The 16,630-nt window shown below is 38.7% G+C and overlaps 1 protein-coding gene across 1 annotated transcript in view; it reads right to left on the reverse strand.

Annotated features, from left to right (window-relative positions):
• Positions 1-16,630, reverse strand: part of LRP2 (LDL receptor related protein 2) — a 219,547-nt gene that overhangs the window by 103,799 nt on the left and 99,118 nt on the right. Inside the window, exons 22-31 of the mRNA XM_023189698.3 lie at positions 16,075-16,314; positions 14,791-14,910; positions 14,347-14,463; positions 12,354-12,731; positions 10,906-11,154; positions 9,483-9,694; positions 8,496-8,680; positions 6,913-7,141; positions 4,447-4,624; positions 2,753-2,881 (exon numbers count right to left, since the gene is read on the reverse strand). Coding sequence (XP_023045466.2) covers positions 2,753-2,881; positions 4,447-4,624; positions 6,913-7,141; positions 8,496-8,680; positions 9,483-9,694; positions 10,906-11,154; positions 12,354-12,731; positions 14,347-14,463; positions 14,791-14,910; positions 16,075-16,314 — 2,037 coding nt within the window. The remainder of the gene's footprint in view (positions 1-2,752; positions 2,882-4,446; positions 4,625-6,912; positions 7,142-8,495; positions 8,681-9,482; positions 9,695-10,905; positions 11,155-12,353; positions 12,732-14,346; positions 14,464-14,790; positions 14,911-16,074; positions 16,315-16,630) is intronic.

The following is a 16,630-nucleotide window of genomic DNA, read 5'->3' on the forward strand; positions in this document are numbered from 1 at the left end:
ACTAGGGAAGGAACAAAAATGGATATTGGAGAGTTTGACATTCACTCAACATTTACTGAGTGCCACCATGTACCATGAAGTGCCACAGGCAATAAGCATACATCTACAGACCAGGTAGAGGCTTTATCATCAAGGAACATAGCATCTAGAGGGCAAGACCAAGTATACGAGCCCTTACGATTCATTATGACAATGGCACGAAGGGGTAGGCACAGAGGCATCTAGGGTTGCATGGAAAGGAGTTCAGGAGGTGGTGACAGTTAAGTAGGTCAGTATGTCTCTGTCTTTTGAAATTAAAGATCATCTCTTCATTTCTATTTTCCATGTCATAATCCCATTAATGTTAGTGTCAGCAGAGTCATGAAGACATTATAGTCAGGAATGGGAAATCAATGTTGTAATTGAATGACAATATATATGATCCCCAAACCTAGGTCCTCCTTAAGTCATACCCTGCACAAGTTGATCAGCACCGCAGCCTTCACTGGAGCAAGGACAAGGAGTGTTCTCTTATCTTGCACAAAATCACTGAAGCAAGTGCCTTGTGCCTGAGACTGAGTCAGAAGTCTATTTGTATTTGGAGTGATTTTAGGGGTGCTGAGGTGATGTTTGGCTTGAGTTCTGTTTGTTTATTTGGTTTTGGCATTGTAAGGAATATATTTTCTAAAGAATTTAAAAAGTCTCATACAGAGAAAGCACTCACTATAACATAAAATTAGAAATAAATAGAACCAACTCATAATTGCACTATCCAACTGTAACCACTATTGGCACTTGTGTGTTTTTGCTTCCAGACTTTTTTAACACATGTTTTTACAGGGCCAACATTGTGCAGTATCTGCTTATTTTACTTAACAGTATCACAGAAGCACTTCCACATATATTCCAGCCACTTAGTAAACACCAGTTTAAAAGCTTTTCAACAGTCAAATCAAGTAAAATGTTTCCACCTATAAATGTTAACAAGTTTTCTAAACTTCTTGTTGGGAAAAAAAATGTGGAAACCTTTTATCGGTTAACATATATTGGCAATCAGTTACTCAGCTGGTGCTCTGAAATCAGCTGGGAAATCCTAAAAAAAAAGTTCAAAAACTTCAGTTCAGTTGACTTCAGTAAAGTCAACCCATGAGAGAACCACTAGTGGAATTATTTGTGAAACAACAAAAGGCGCTATTTAAAATTAACACTTATCAATCATCATCAGAGAGTAATATTGATTATACCAACCCCCAATGTGCAATTCAACAATCTTTGTGTGCTGAAAGAATGCTTTGTATCTGAAATGTCTACAGCCCAGTTTAATCTTCTCCTGAAAGACTCTAGGGACACACTAAATTAAACAATGTCAACCAGGATTAGGTACATAATGAGTCTCTGAGGAAAAATGGCAAATGCCAGTCCCTCTGTGAGAATTACCAATAATTAAAATCTTTCATCATGAAAGTATCATTGCACAATATTACATGCTGATGGAATTTGCTTTTCAGTAAGCCTACATCTGCATAATATCTAAACACTAAAAGTTTCCTGAATTTAGTATATATTTTCCATTCTAGCTTAGGACTAGATTTCCTTCTACATTACGACTCTATTATCTCTTAATTTAGGAATATGTAATAATTAAACATTTAAGTTGAACTTGTCTACAACAATTTTCATCAGTATCAAAATATATTCATTCACTTCACTGAGAAATGAAAGGGAACTTGGGTTTAGAGTAACTTCTTAGATTTTTAAGCAGTAATGAATTATATTTTTAAGTGTATTATACACAAGTACACACTCCAGAAGAAATCTCTTTTGTGAACTGGCTGCAACTTTTCCTTCTTTTCTTACTCCCTTAAGTACTTGGTATAATCCTCCACATACTCTTCAATCGACCCAATAAAATATCTCTAGGATGAGATAAAGATTAAATTGCTCAAATAGTCACTTGTAATATCTCATACAGACACAATTCTCCTTCTTAAAGTATCAGATGGTAATAGTAACAGTACTGAAACTGGAGTCAGAAGACCCAGGCTAGAACACTCATCAAACTATTGGTTACAAGAATGAAAATGAGACAATGGAACCAGGTGCAGTAGTTCAGGTCTGTAATCCCAGCACATTGGGAAGCTAAGGCAGGTGGACGGCCTGAGGGCAGAACTTGAAGACCAGCCTGGGCAACATGGCAAAACCCCATCTCTACAAAAAATACAAAAATTAGCCAGGTGTGGTGGCACGCGCCTCTAGTCTCATCTACTCAGGAGGCTGAGGTGGGAGAATCACATGGGCCTGGAAAGTGGAGGCTACAGTGAGCTATGATTACACTATTACACTACAGCCTGGGCATCAGAGCAAGACCCTATCTCAAAAAAAAAAAAAAAAAAAAGAGTGAGAAAGAGACAATGGACATGAAAAATGAAGCTGTACACAAACGTTGAGAATGTTTACTTCTTAGGTGCAGAATTTGGAACTTCCCATTACCATGGCTTGTCAGAGAAGTCTAACTGTACCCAGGTGAGAGAAAATGCGAGGTTACAGATTGTTCAATCACATGCACAGATAACATTAGTTCCATATACAGAAACTATATTACAACCAAGCCACTCAGTGACATCACCCCATACAACACACATCATTCTGCAGACACCTGAGGAATCAAAGGACACAGCACACGTTCAGTCACAATTGGGTTTAGAGTTTCCACTGCTTGGCACAAACTATGACCAGATCCGTCTTCAGAGCACACATAAGGAGCATACTATACCTCTCAAGCAATTCAGGAGATCAGGAGACAGACTCCATCCTGAAGGACAAACACAGGAGTAAAAATGAGGCCCCTGTGAGGAAAGCAGGCACAGATGGCTGCAGCGGGAAAAGGCACATGGATTCACAGCTGTATGAGAAAGAAAGAAAGCACCAGTGAGTGGAAAACCACCACATTAAAATCAAAACAGAGTCATGCTCTTAGCGTCCTCCCAGAGGCCCCAGTACTGAGGGGCTTAAGTACGTGGTTACCTCTGTTGTTTTCTTTTGTTTTGTTTTCATTGAACTACTTACACTTTCAACTTCCCTAGCATTAGGCTTTTGACTTAGAATTCATAAGGGACATGAGAGAGAAGAATGACTCAAGGTTACAGATCAATCCAGTCTATAACTAGATTATGAACAAACAGCCACTGAATAATCTGGAACTTGTAATAGAAATATGATGCCAAGTAATCTGTCTCCTTGCCTGACCTAAAAGACATCTTTTTGCATTAAAATAAAAGTTGTGTGTTTGATGTGTGACCTTGTAGTTTACCTAGTTTTCCAGATTTGGTTAGATAATAATCTTTTATTTTTCTACTGATGATATCTCTGTGTATCTCTGCACCTCGAAAATCAGGATTCTGTGTGGCCCCCCCACACAGGATGTTCCATAGTCTTATATATTCTTATTACACATACCATGCTATTAAGAGATTATTAATCCATTCATTCACCAGAAAAATGGTAGGTACTCACTGTATACCAAACACCATTCTAAGCACTGGGGACGCTATAAAAGTGGAGTATATATTCGAGCAAAAAGGAACAGAACTAAACTGAGAGAGAGAGTGAGAGAGATTTCAGAACATGAGGGTAAAGAGCAAAAGAACTATGAGGGGGCGGCTATTTTAGGTAGAGAGGTCAATGAGGGCCTCCCTGAGAAAGTGACATTTGGGTAGAATCCTAAATGACACGCTGAGCAACTCATGCAGAGATCTGGAAGAGAGATGTTCCAGGCAGAGGGAAGAGCTAGCACAGAAGCTGAGAGGCGGGAGTCGCCTGCTGTGCTTTTAGACCATAATGAAATCCAATGTGGCAACAGCGAGTGGGAGAAGAGAACAGGGAAATAGCAGCAACCACATGCTGAAGTGTGTGAGAAATAACTGCAGAGTTTTGAGAAGAGAGGATTAAGTGAAGATCAAGTGACTTATCTCCCTCTCCCACCAGAAAGAACAGTACGGATGCCAAATCTTTCACCTAGCCACCCATACCATGCACTTTAGGATGACTCGTGCTGGCTACAGCAGAGCACCTAGAAGGCAGTGCTGCCATAATAAACTAGTCCTAAAAGTAAGCTGCTTTCAATCACAGAGTGGTGGCGGTAAGAGGATCAAAGGCACTATCAGTTCTGTACTCCATTTGTCAGCTGAGGAAACGGAGACTCATGTGAGGGTCACAGAGGTAGTAGCCAAATGCTGAAATGATATAATTCAGATGTGCTGTTGTTATATCCAAGGTTTGAATTTTCCATGGTAAATAAAAGTAATGGCAATATCAGGACTGGGGAAAGTATAGAGTGGGGTGGTTTGTAAAGAGAAAAAGAAAATGTATTGCCCAAACAAATGAGTCTGTAACAGTGTGTATTTAGCATTCCCAGGGTCAGTGTTTTCCAAGCTACTCCCAGGCAGGAGGTTTCTCTGTACCACTCACAATTTGGTTGTTTTGAAGGATGAACTGCAACAATCCCAAGGGGCCATTGAATATTATACATTACAACTGACTGGTTCCCTCCATGCCACTTGTTGGCTCGCATAACCCGACGAGTAGCACGGTCAGTCCAGTACACAGAGTCTTCAAAGAGAGTTAGAGCATAGGGATGCCGTATAATCTGTGAGGCAGAAGAGAACAGTGAGACCTCATCCAAAAATCAAAGCCAAGGTGCACTGAGTCAAAGAGGATATGTGCTCAAGCAGATGCTTTCCTTTAGCATGTCATTATTAAATAAAAACACAAGGAAGTCATGGTACAAAAGAGCGGCAAAAAATACACAATTCATCCTATATCCCACTAAACCATTCAAGATCCTTTCACATACACGTGTCATTTATTCTTTATGTTTGTCTTGGTAATTACAGTGGGCATCTATTTTACAAATGAAAACAAAACTGAAGCACAAAAAGCAAGATGACGTATCAGGATCACCTACTAGTTAGAAGTTAGATGGAACTAGAGAGCTTAGAGACTCCTTATCTCCCACTCCCACACCCCAGCCCTCACTCCATCATCAGCACCCTTGTGCCTGCTATTTCCACTGTCTTGTGCTGCCACTCACTGATTCACATCAATCTGTTACAGTTTAGGTGCATCTTTCCTTCAAGTCACAGCAACTATACAATGGCAATTTTTTATTTTTTTTTATTATTTTTTATTTATTTTTTTAAATTTTACTTTAGGTTCTGGGATACATGCGCAGAACATGCAGGTTTATTACATAGGTATACGCATGCCATGGTGGTTTGCTGCACCTATCAACCCATCATCTAGGTTTTAACACTCACATGCATTAGGTATTTGTTCTAATGCTCTCCCTCCCCTTGCCCACCACCCACCGACAGGCCCCAGTGTGTATGTTACCCTCCCTGTGTCCATGTGTTCTCATTGTTCAACTCTCACTTATAAGTGAGAACATGCGATATTTGGTTTTCTGTTCTTGTGCTAGTTTGCTGAAAATGACGGTTTCCAGCTTCATCCATATCCCTACAAAGGACATGAACTCATTTCTTTTTTATGACTGCATAGTATTCCATAATGTATATGTCTATCATTAATGGGCATTTGGGTTAGTTCCAAGTCTTTGCTATTGTAAATAGTGCTGCAATAAACATATGTGTGCATGTGTGTTTACAGTAGAATGATTTATAATCTTTTGGGTATATACCCCGTAATGGGATTGCTAGGTCAAATGGTATTTCTGGTTCTAGATCCTTGAGGAATTGCCACACTATCTTCCACAATGGTTGAACTAATTTACACTCCACCAACATTGTAAAAGCATTCCTATTTTTAATCGGGTTCAATAATAGCTCTTTGATAAAATATGTATTTTCTTTATTTTCCCATTTAACTTGTGAAAATAAATTTATTAGAATTTATTGAATAAAAAATATTACATAAAGAACAGGACTGAGAAATATAAATCTAGTTAATCTTTTTTTTTTTTTTTTTTTTGAAAACAGGGTCTCACTCTGTCACTCAGGCTGGAGTACAGTGGCACAATCACAGCTCACTGCAGCCTTGACCTCCCTGGGCTCAGGCGATCCTCCCACCTCAGTCTTCCAAGTAGCCAGGACTATAGGCACACACCACCATGCCCAGCAAATTTTTTTTTTTTTTTTTTTCGTAGAAATGGGGTTTTGCCATGTCACCCAGGCTGGTCTTGAACTCCTGGGCTCAAGCAATCCACCAACCTCAACCTCTCAAAGTTCTAGGATTACAGATGTGAGACAATGTGCCTGGCCAAGTTAAGTTATAAATTTTTGCTTGACAATTATTTTATTTTATTTTATTTTATTTTATTTTATTTTATTTTATTTTGAGACAGAGTCTTACTCCGTCACCTAGGCTGGAGTGCAGTGATGCAATCTCAGCTCACTGCAACCTCTGCCTCCCGGGCTCAAGCAATTCTCCTGTCTCAGCTTCCCGAGTAACTAGGACTATAGGCGTGCACTAGCACACTGGCTAATTTTTGTATTTTTAGTAGAGACGAGGTTTCACCATGTTGACCAGGCTGGTCTCAAACTCCTGACCTCAGGTGATCCACCCACCTCGGCCTCCCAAAGTGCTGGGATTACAGGCGTGAGCCACCACGCCTGGCCACTTGACACCATTTTTAAAGGTATAGAAGCAACAGATTCACATCTACAGCTCAACTAAATCACACAAGCTATAAAAATCCTCCCTGGACAAGGCACAATCTGACCATGAACTGGAATGAAAATATTCATTTTCCTGTTATTCATATGGGATAGACTGTGTCTCACTGTTGCTGGTATTTCCTGGATTGACCTGACACTGTCTATGACACAAAAATTAATTTCTTAGCTTTTCTGATACTCGTGTGATTTCTACCTATCCACAACTGTAGTTTTAATTTGGTTTTCTTCACCACCAACTTACCAAATCACTGGCTATCACCTGTCTCCGATGGTGTCCGTTATAATCACAAAAGTCTATGTAATCAAGATAGGAGTCCATGAAGTAGAGCAGTCTGTTGGGGTAGTCAATAGTTAAGCCGCAGGGCCAGAAGATCTTGTCCTGGACAATGACAGTGCGCATGCTGCCGTCCATGCTGGCCCGCTCGATGCGAGGGTGGTGGCCCCAGTCAGACCAGAACAGTAGATGCTCACTGGGAAAGGAAACGAGTTACCAATTGGAGGAGACGTATTTAAATATTTAAAATAACTGTCATTTTAAATAATACAACATCCTGTTTATGCCCTGCTTAAAATAAATCATCTCTGGTTCAGAATATGTGCACAGAGTTTATTATTTCCTCTAAGTGTCACAAAGTAAAACTGTCATAACACAATCACAACCCATCTGGGTATTTTTATAATGTTTCATAAAACATGTAATACATAATGTCATAACGTAGTACATTATGACATTGAAACGTCTCAATGCCAATTCATGTTTGTTTATAATCCACAAATAGTTGATCTAGAAAAATCCATCTGTCCTTGTTTGTCTACCCTGTCATGTTTTTAGATAAGGAAATCAATTTATTCTTCATCAGGGATCCATAATAAATTTCACTGGTGTGTAATACTTTACAATATCTAGGAAGTCAACATCACATTGAACATAACTTGCCTAATTTGCCACCCTGCAGCAAAGAATCTAAGTTATCAAATATAAGTAAATTCAGGGAAAGAAGCCCTCAAAGATTTCCAAACACATGGGAGAATTTGTCTACCTTCCCTTTAGGACCAGTAGGCAAAAACTGCCTTCCTTATATGACTTAAAAGGGAGCTCTCATAAACTACATAAAACCGAAGCAGAAAAATTCAGCTTTTTTGTTTTATAATCATGATACATATATACACCATATATATACATCAAACTGGCTCCTCTATGGACTATTACTGCATGCAGTAATTAGAAACTTAATTTTTTTTTTTTTGAGACAGAGTCTTGTTTTGTCGCCCAGGCTGGAGTGCGGTGGCACGATGTCTGCTCGCTGCAAGCTCTGCCCCCCCGGGTTCATGCCATTCTCCTGCCTCAGCCTCCCGAGTAGCTGGGACTACAGATGCCCACCACCATGCCCGGCTAATTTTTTTTTGTATTTTTAGTAGAGACAGGGTTTCACCATGTTTGCCAGGATGGTCTCGATCTCCTGACCTGGTGATCCGACCGCCTCGGCCTCCCAAAGTGCTGGGATTACAGGCGTGAGCCACCATGCCGGGCCAGAAACTTAATTTTTAATTATATGACATTTTGAAAATTGTATTGCCAAGCTAATAAATCAATGTGATCTAAAAATAAAGTAAACAATCAATTGCTCTTACATACTTTATCAAGAAGATAATTCAGATGAAGGAGAGATAGCAACACCCAGTTGGACACCTATCATGTTTAAACAAGGGATCATTTTAAATTTTGCATATCAGCAACATGCATATCAGCTACATCATGTTATTGTTGTTTTTCCCTCATCATAACCATGTCAGGGCAACATAATTAGAAAAAAAAAGTCTTACTTCATTCTGGGATCTAACGCTAGTCCTCTTGGATTTGTTAGGTTTTTACTAATCAGCACAGTCCTGTGGCTCCCATCAATTTTGGAGACTTCAATTGTTTCCAGAGCATAGTCTGTCCAGTAAAGATTACGACCTACCCAATCTATTGCAATAGTTTCAGTCAAGATGATGCTACTGTCAAATACCTAAAGACAAAAGTGAATAAAGACTGAATTCTAGAGCAAAAAAATGAATGCAAACATGGATACTATATAAAAATCTAGATTAAACCACCTAACTTGTCCTATAATTACTTGTCAGGATTAGAAAATTTTGTCCTCTCATGTAGCTAACCACCAAATCAACAGTAGGGTTTTCCGAGAAAAGTATACAAGATTTTGTCCCACTGAATATTCTAAGATAACTTCATTGTTGGGTTAGTGCATAGTTTCGTTTTGATTTCAAAAGTTTTTGCAATTAAGCAAAAGCTCTATCCATTTGCTTAGTTGGCAACATTACAAAACGTTATAGTGTTTGCATGCAAAGAATAATATCTCTGTTAATTAAGCACCAATAATTACAAAATAAAGTTGTAAGAGGCAGAGGAAATGTAACTATCAGGAGCCAAGAAACTGAAATTCTGGGAGATGGATTGAGAAATCTCACTAAATTAATGTTAAGAAAAGCAACCCCTTAACTTTCCTGCATTTTCCTCTGCTCTCATCCACAAGAAAAGACTGCAAAAGGAAACTTAAAGACATTGTGAGGTCTCTGCATCACTGACCTGGAATTCAGAATCATACATCTGCCTTCAGAGGCCACCCTCCTATTGAAAACAGCCATAAATTCGTAGTTATGAACATGCAAGTCTCTTGGGTGTTATGTGGCCCAGAAGGTACCATGAGAGCTACCCAGATGAGGTAGGGCCTTCTCTCACTGGTGAATAACAGCAAACAGACCCAAGACAGGGGAACTAGCCAGGCCAAAGGTCAACAGAAATGTACTTACTACTCTTCTGTCCGTTCCATTTTGAAACGCACTCCAGGTTTTACCCTGAGTTGCATCAGACCAAAAGATACGACCACTAATTGAATCAAAATCAACAGCTACAATGTAAGAACCATTATCGACCAATGAATAGATATTGTGGACCTGGGAGGTGACACTGTCGGCAATAATTTTGTTCTGACTTGCCACAAGTAACAGCAGATTCTCAGATGCTGTTCAAGAAAAAAATGCAAAAATTTCAATGATACTGGGAGAAAACACAAAACAACTCTTTAAAACATTTGATTCAATACTTTTGGTAACAAAAAGAAGGTGTAATTCCAAACTATAGTAAGTTGGTGGGGAGGGGAGGAAGCCCCGTAAGAATGATTTTAATCATTTCATTCTTAACCTTAATAGTTAGCTGGTTTTCATGAGTCCTTAAAATAGACTTTCCTGGGTTATATTTAAATGTGTTTCTAAATACTAGTCTAGAGGAGACTATGCTTCCATTCTTCCTTTTACTGTATTTATTTTTGTACTTTATTTATCTTCCTTACTATTTAATAGATTATAGGCTTCTGGACAGCAGGAATCATGTCTTAAATATTTCTGTTTTCTGAGGCTCTCAACTATGGCAGAGAGTTCTAATTCTCCTAACACCCTGTCTCTTCTTTTTCTTTTCAGTAATAAAGCATGCCAAGTTTTAGCTTGGCACAGACTCTCCAGCCAGAGACATTTCTCTCCCTCCACTGAAGTTTGGATGACCACATGACTAAGTTCTGACCAATAGGATGTGAGTAGAAATTATGAATCAAATTTCAGGTCACATTCTAAAAAAGGAAGCTGCTTGCCTTCCACTTTCTCTTTCCCTGTCCTACTTTCTAAGAGAAGCTAAAGCCTGGAGCATTGGAACCCTTGATGTAAGTCACATGATGAGGATAACAGAGCAGACTCATGCCATGGACTGTCTGACATCCAGACTCCTACTACATGTAAAAGAAAGAAACTTTCTGTTTTTGTTTTAGTTTCCTCTACTTGGTCACTTTGAAAGTGGTCAAATCAATGTCCAAATACACAGTAAAAATCACTTTCTTATAGCAGAAACTGAATTAATATTGGTTGAATTCAATTAATGAAGCATTATATAAAGATGCTTAACTACAGTATAGAAGTCATTTTAAATGATATAAAAGCCGATGATTTAAAAAATCATCGACTTGTATATGTTTTAACCTCTATTTTCCAAAATACACCAAGATTTTAATGTGTATTACCCTATTTAATCCTCACAAAAAAATTGAGGTTTAAAGAGATTGCATAATCTTTCCAGGATTCAAGTCGATCTAACTCCTAATCAACATTGTCAAATGCCTACATGTGCCATTTGATTTTAAGCTCTGGGATGTGCTGATAAACTGGCTAGGGTTAATTCAGCAATTACCTGTAACTTTGCAAGTCCTCCCATCACTTTCTAACATGTAGCCTGTATCACATGAGCACCGGAAAGAACCCCTCATATTGTAACACTGCTGGCTGCAAGAGCCTGGAATATCACATTCATCTATGTCTTCACAGGTCTTAGAATCATTGGCAAGTAAGAATCCCAATGGACATAGGCATTTCGCCCCAAAGGGCTCTTGAACACACTCGTGAGTACAACCACCATTGAAATCTGAGCAGCTGTTCCCATCTAGAAAAAAAGAAAGAGAATAATGAAAAAAGAAAATCAAGAATCTTTGCTTCTTTGATTCACTCTTATGCAATATTTATTATGCAGTCTCATGCCACCTTCAATATGATGCCCAGACAAGAGCCAAGTGCAGCATTCACTTGGGTGAGTTCCACAGGCTGTTCAGGGTTTGCTATAATTTGCCTGAGGATTTACCATCCTTCATATCTATTGGAGTATGATCACCTTCTTCACCACAACCCGATAGTGTAACTCCATTTAATGCAATGAGAACCCTTGGAAAAATATTGTTGACATCAAGGAAGAAAAGTGTCATTGATAGAGCATGCAAAGACACCTAAAATTGTTTCTCATTTTCTGCCTCTGAAATTCTTCTATCTATACAGAAATGGAAGATAGACAAACATTTAAGAGAAAAGACTAGAAAATCTATGAAGTGAACAAATCAAAGAGGAAAGGTCATTGAAACATTAGAGTACACAGATCCAATAACACATCATCATGCCTTAGTTTCAGGGCCAAAATGAAAATGCCTAAAGCCACCCTAAGACAGTTCACATGCCTGGGGATGCAAACACCCTCTATTTCCATGTGTACTCTAACATATTTGTAAGAGTCATAACACAGACATGCATTAGAAAGGGAAGCGAGTTAATATAATCAGGACGTTTTCAGAACAAACACAACACATATGAAATCATAAGAATGTGAAATACTTCACAATCATACCTGGCTGGGGTTCATCTGAGAGTGAGCATTGATTAAAGAGGAAAGAAAGAAATGACAGTAATTAGGATTACATGCCAATCACAGCACTTTAATCACAGCAACACTTCATTTTTTTGTGACAAGTTCTGATTGAAATTAGAAAATATTAAAGTTAGAAAAATTAATAAGCACATTGCCAACAGAACCAAATTTAATTTGACAATCTAATGGCCTCAATTTAGTCTCATTTTTTGAAACAAAGACATAAAAAGAAGTAAAAACACATAACCAAGTACAAAAGATTTAATCAGAAAATTATCCAATGGTGATGTATTTGAATTCAATTATGGTTACCCCTACACAGATGTGAACTCAGAGAGGAGCTGAAATACTTCCTACAAAGCTACACAGTGACTGTGACAATGGTGATGCACACCAGGCTACTGTTCAGAATGAGTTTATGGCCAGTAAACTGTGGTCAGGAAACTTACTGCAAAGTGGGGACTCATCTGTCCCATTGGGGCAGTCAAAGATGCCATCACACACTACACTCAGATTCACACAGATGTTATGGCCAAGACACTGCCATTGCCAACTAGGACAGCGAAAGGGCTGAGTAGGGCAGTCCTTCTCATCACTCATATCCCCGCAGTCATTGTCCCGATCACAGAGCCATGCCCTGTGGATGCAGTTTCCGTTGTCACAGTGGAAATATGATGAAGGGCAAGTCTTGGGGACACAGGCATTGTGCTCATCAGATCCATAGAGGCAGTCTGGATGCCCATCACACTCCCAGAAGTTCGGGATGCAGATGCCATCTTCTTGGCATTGAAATTCATCTGAGTGGCACATACCAGGAGGCCTGGTTGCTAGAACAAAAACATGGGGAAAATGGGCTTGTGAATGTAATTTGTGATCCCTTTTATCACAAGAGGAAATTATTTTGGATCCAACAGTAGGTTTATAGTAATGACTATGACCAAATTAACATTGAAGGCTAAATGATATAGAGTCTTCTCCCACATCATAGTACATAGAAACATTTCTGTGGCAACTAGAGGATCTGACAACAAATGAAGTACAGAATGCAAAACTGCTGACTAGCAGATAAGTACCTGTGTCAAAAGAACATTCTGTTTCCTTTTCCTGTGTTTCTAATGTTCTTCCAATTGCAGATTCAATAATAAAGTTTATCTATCTTTCTATGAAAGAATCACTAGAACATTACAATACAGCTTAAATAGCTATGATTACTTTGAACTTCATGTGTTTAATATCATGTTTGGGTGTTACTATTTTCCCTCAGATGAACTATATCCAATGAAACCAGCACACACTAAGTAAAACTAAAGGTAATGGTAAATACTCAATTCTTTGCAAACTTTCCACTGTTCATCGAGCAATCCTGGAGAGATAGGTAAGAACTGCTTCCCTGTTTCACAGGGGTAAACCAAAACTCTCTACCAGGGGTCTCACAAGGCAACAGCAAGCCAGCACCAATTGACAGTTTAACCTCAGTTCATCACAGAATTTTATGTTTTTAATGTGAAACAGGAAAATTAGTGATTAGGAATTTCTAGATGTTGTGCAAACTATAAAGTATATAAGCATTTTATTTAACTTTTCATTTTAATCCATGGCTTTACACACTACCTTTCTGATGCAGGAGGAAAAATCATGAAAACTTACTTTTTATGGTCTGAAACACCATTGTTCAAACAAATAATCAACTCACTGATGAGTTTTTGCAAGTCTAAAATTCATTTAAAACAAAAAGTGGGCAAATAACAAATCATGTGAGTATAGGTTTCCAGGCTGTGAAGATTATAGATCCATCAGAATTATATTGTATGAAGTCCTACTTGAATCCCCCAACTGGAAGAAATTTCTTTTCTCTGAACCTCCATAGAATTTTGTCTGTGCCATTTCTAAGACCCTTGTAGTTGTCTATCTTGCTTAATTGTCTCTTGCCTTCTATAATCTCCCTTACCAGAGTCTAAGGACAAAGGCCATAAATAACATCTTAGCAGATATTCAACACATAATAGCACAAAGAATGAGTTCATCAGAGTCAATACTAAATACAGCTGCATACCATTTCTACACCATGATTTGAGCTCTCTTCTGAAACTTAAAAGAAACCAGTAAAATATCTTTATATGGAGTAGAGCCTTAAAAGTTTAAACCCACTAATGTGGGAAGTCCTAAGAAAAACTAAAAATGAAAACAAAAATATCTAAGAAACATTTAGCCCATCTAAGACACTATTTGAAGTATCCATTTATACAACCACTTGATTCACTAATTACACATTATATGGCAATGTCTACTCAATTTTACTGTATGTTCAATACTGCATTCCTTCGAGGATACTTTCCCCCAGTTTGTCTTGAGTTAGGGAAAATGTGTGGCAATATCAGTATCAATACTGGCAAAAATGAAATGACCCTTTTGTCTGAAACATGCTGGGTTTGTGTTACTTACGACAGCCTGCTTCATCCGAGTTGTCACTGCAGTCAAAAACACCATCACAACGATTCGTGACACTAATACATTTATCCCCACTGGCACACTTGAATTGAGAAGCAGTACAGTTTAATACTAAGAATGAAAGAGAAAAGCATTAGAAATTAACTCAGGGCTAAAATGACTAAACACAGATTTTTCTTTTTTGTTGTTATACTTTAAGTTCTGGAGTACATATGCAGAACATGCAGGTTTGTTACATAGGTATACAGGTGCCATGGTGGTTTGCTGTACACATCAACCCATAATCTACATTAGGTATTTCTCCTAATGCTATCCCTCCCCCATCCCCCACCCCACCACAGGCCCCGGTGTGTTATGTTCCCCTCCCTCTGTCCATGTGTTAACACTGAGATTTTTCTAAATAAACACTGTGAATAAAAACAAAAGCAATGCACTTACCACAGCCAACCTCATCAGATCCATCAACACAATCCTTGTCCCCATCACAGACAAACGATAGGTCAATACATCGATGGTTGGGGCAATTAAACTGACTAGGCTGGCATGTCTCTGTCGAATCTAATGTCATCCGAAAACAAAACCAACAAGTTTATTTCCTGTGCAACAAGTGCCAGAGTCAAACTAAAAATGGCTAAATAGCTACAGAAGTTATCTCAATTGTACATGGGTTCAAAATTCTTTCAAATCAGCCACATTATCAAAGTCAGCTAAGCAAAAGAACTCAAAACTAGGATAGGTTTTAGAATTGAGAATAAGATTATAGGGCAGAGTCAGAAACTGTTATTACACCTTGGAAAATAGACCACATTTAGAAAGTAAGCATCATGTGCTTGGACTGGGACTACATTTAACGAATACTACGAAGTCCATGACTCTAGAGCAAAGCCAAGCAATGGAGCCCAATTAGGCAACAAAACCAGCATGACCCACATGCCTAGCAGCAACAGTGTGTATAGACCCCCCAAACTGGATGTAAAAGTCTAAATAGAACAATTCTAAAAACCAGGGTCCTACCTTGCTGTTAAGACCATAGCCTCGGAGTCGGATGCAGTGGCTGGCCCCACCCACAACATGAAATTATATTAAATACAGACTTATAGGTTATGAAAGCTAGAAGGGATCTTAAAGCTCATCTATTCCAAATGATAGTGACTTGCCTAGTCGTGCAAACAGAACTAGAACTTAGCCCAGGGAACTTTGCTCCATCTTGAACTATTATTGAAGACATGAAATAAAACAACAAGCTAAAGGAAAGCAGAACTGGCAAGATGGAAAACAGGTGGATAAGATCAATGGAAATTTAAATTTTCTGTGCCTCTTTATTTTGATGTCTTTTTGCTTTACTAAATGAAAAAGAAACATCAATAGCCAAAAGTCTGGATATGTTTATATGACTTTTAATATTGTTTTAAATATATAAATAGATAGTTGAGGGATTTTCACTTTTTCAATTCCTATCTGAATTGAAATGTTTGGCATCAGAGGCAGTCCTTGCTTTGCTTCCATAGAACTCAATACTTACAGGCGGACTCTAAGCATCCCATGTGCAGGCACAAGCCTTTATCCTTATAACCTAGCGATACAGAGATTGACAAGTGGAATAGAAGTACTAAAGAGACAATGAAAATTGTATGAGCCTTAGAGGAAAGAATGCAAGGCTGTTTGGTTGTTGAAGTCTATTTACAAGGCTGACCAACCAAGAGAAACCAGTTCAAAACTTACTGCAGTTCTTTTCATCAGATCCATCCCCACAATCATTGTCTGTGTCACAGACCCAGTTCTTTGAGATACACTGGTGATTATCACAGGTGTACTGGGTGTCAAGGCAGGAAGCAGGTGCGCGGGTGGGGCAGTTGTGCTCATCACTGCCATCCACACAGTCGTTGCGCTTGTCACAGCGCCAGTGTGCAGGAATGCACTCCCCATGGCCACAGGTGAACGCCGAAGATGAACAGGTATTATCTACAATAGTAACAAACTGGTCATGAACAAATTTGTTTTTACAGACTTTTAAATGAGTTCTTGCCTTGTAAAGGCTCAGTTCACCTTTTATAATGGAGGCATTGTATATAATAAGGAGAAATGTTCATCAAGTGATGTCATCATCATTAACATCATCATTAGCTGGCATTTATTTGGTATTTATCATAGAAAAGGCATTTTTCTAAGTTATGCGCACACACATCATATAAGTTCGCTTTAAATCCTCACAAGAATACTATAAGGCTGGGCACGGTGGCTCAAGCCTCTAATCCCAGCACTTTGGGAGGCCGAGACG

This window comes from Piliocolobus tephrosceles, chromosome 11 (assembly GCF_002776525.5).
Source record: "Piliocolobus tephrosceles isolate RC106 chromosome 11, ASM277652v3, whole genome shotgun sequence".
NCBI classification, from domain to species: domain Eukaryota; kingdom Metazoa; phylum Chordata; class Mammalia; order Primates; family Cercopithecidae; genus Piliocolobus; species Piliocolobus tephrosceles.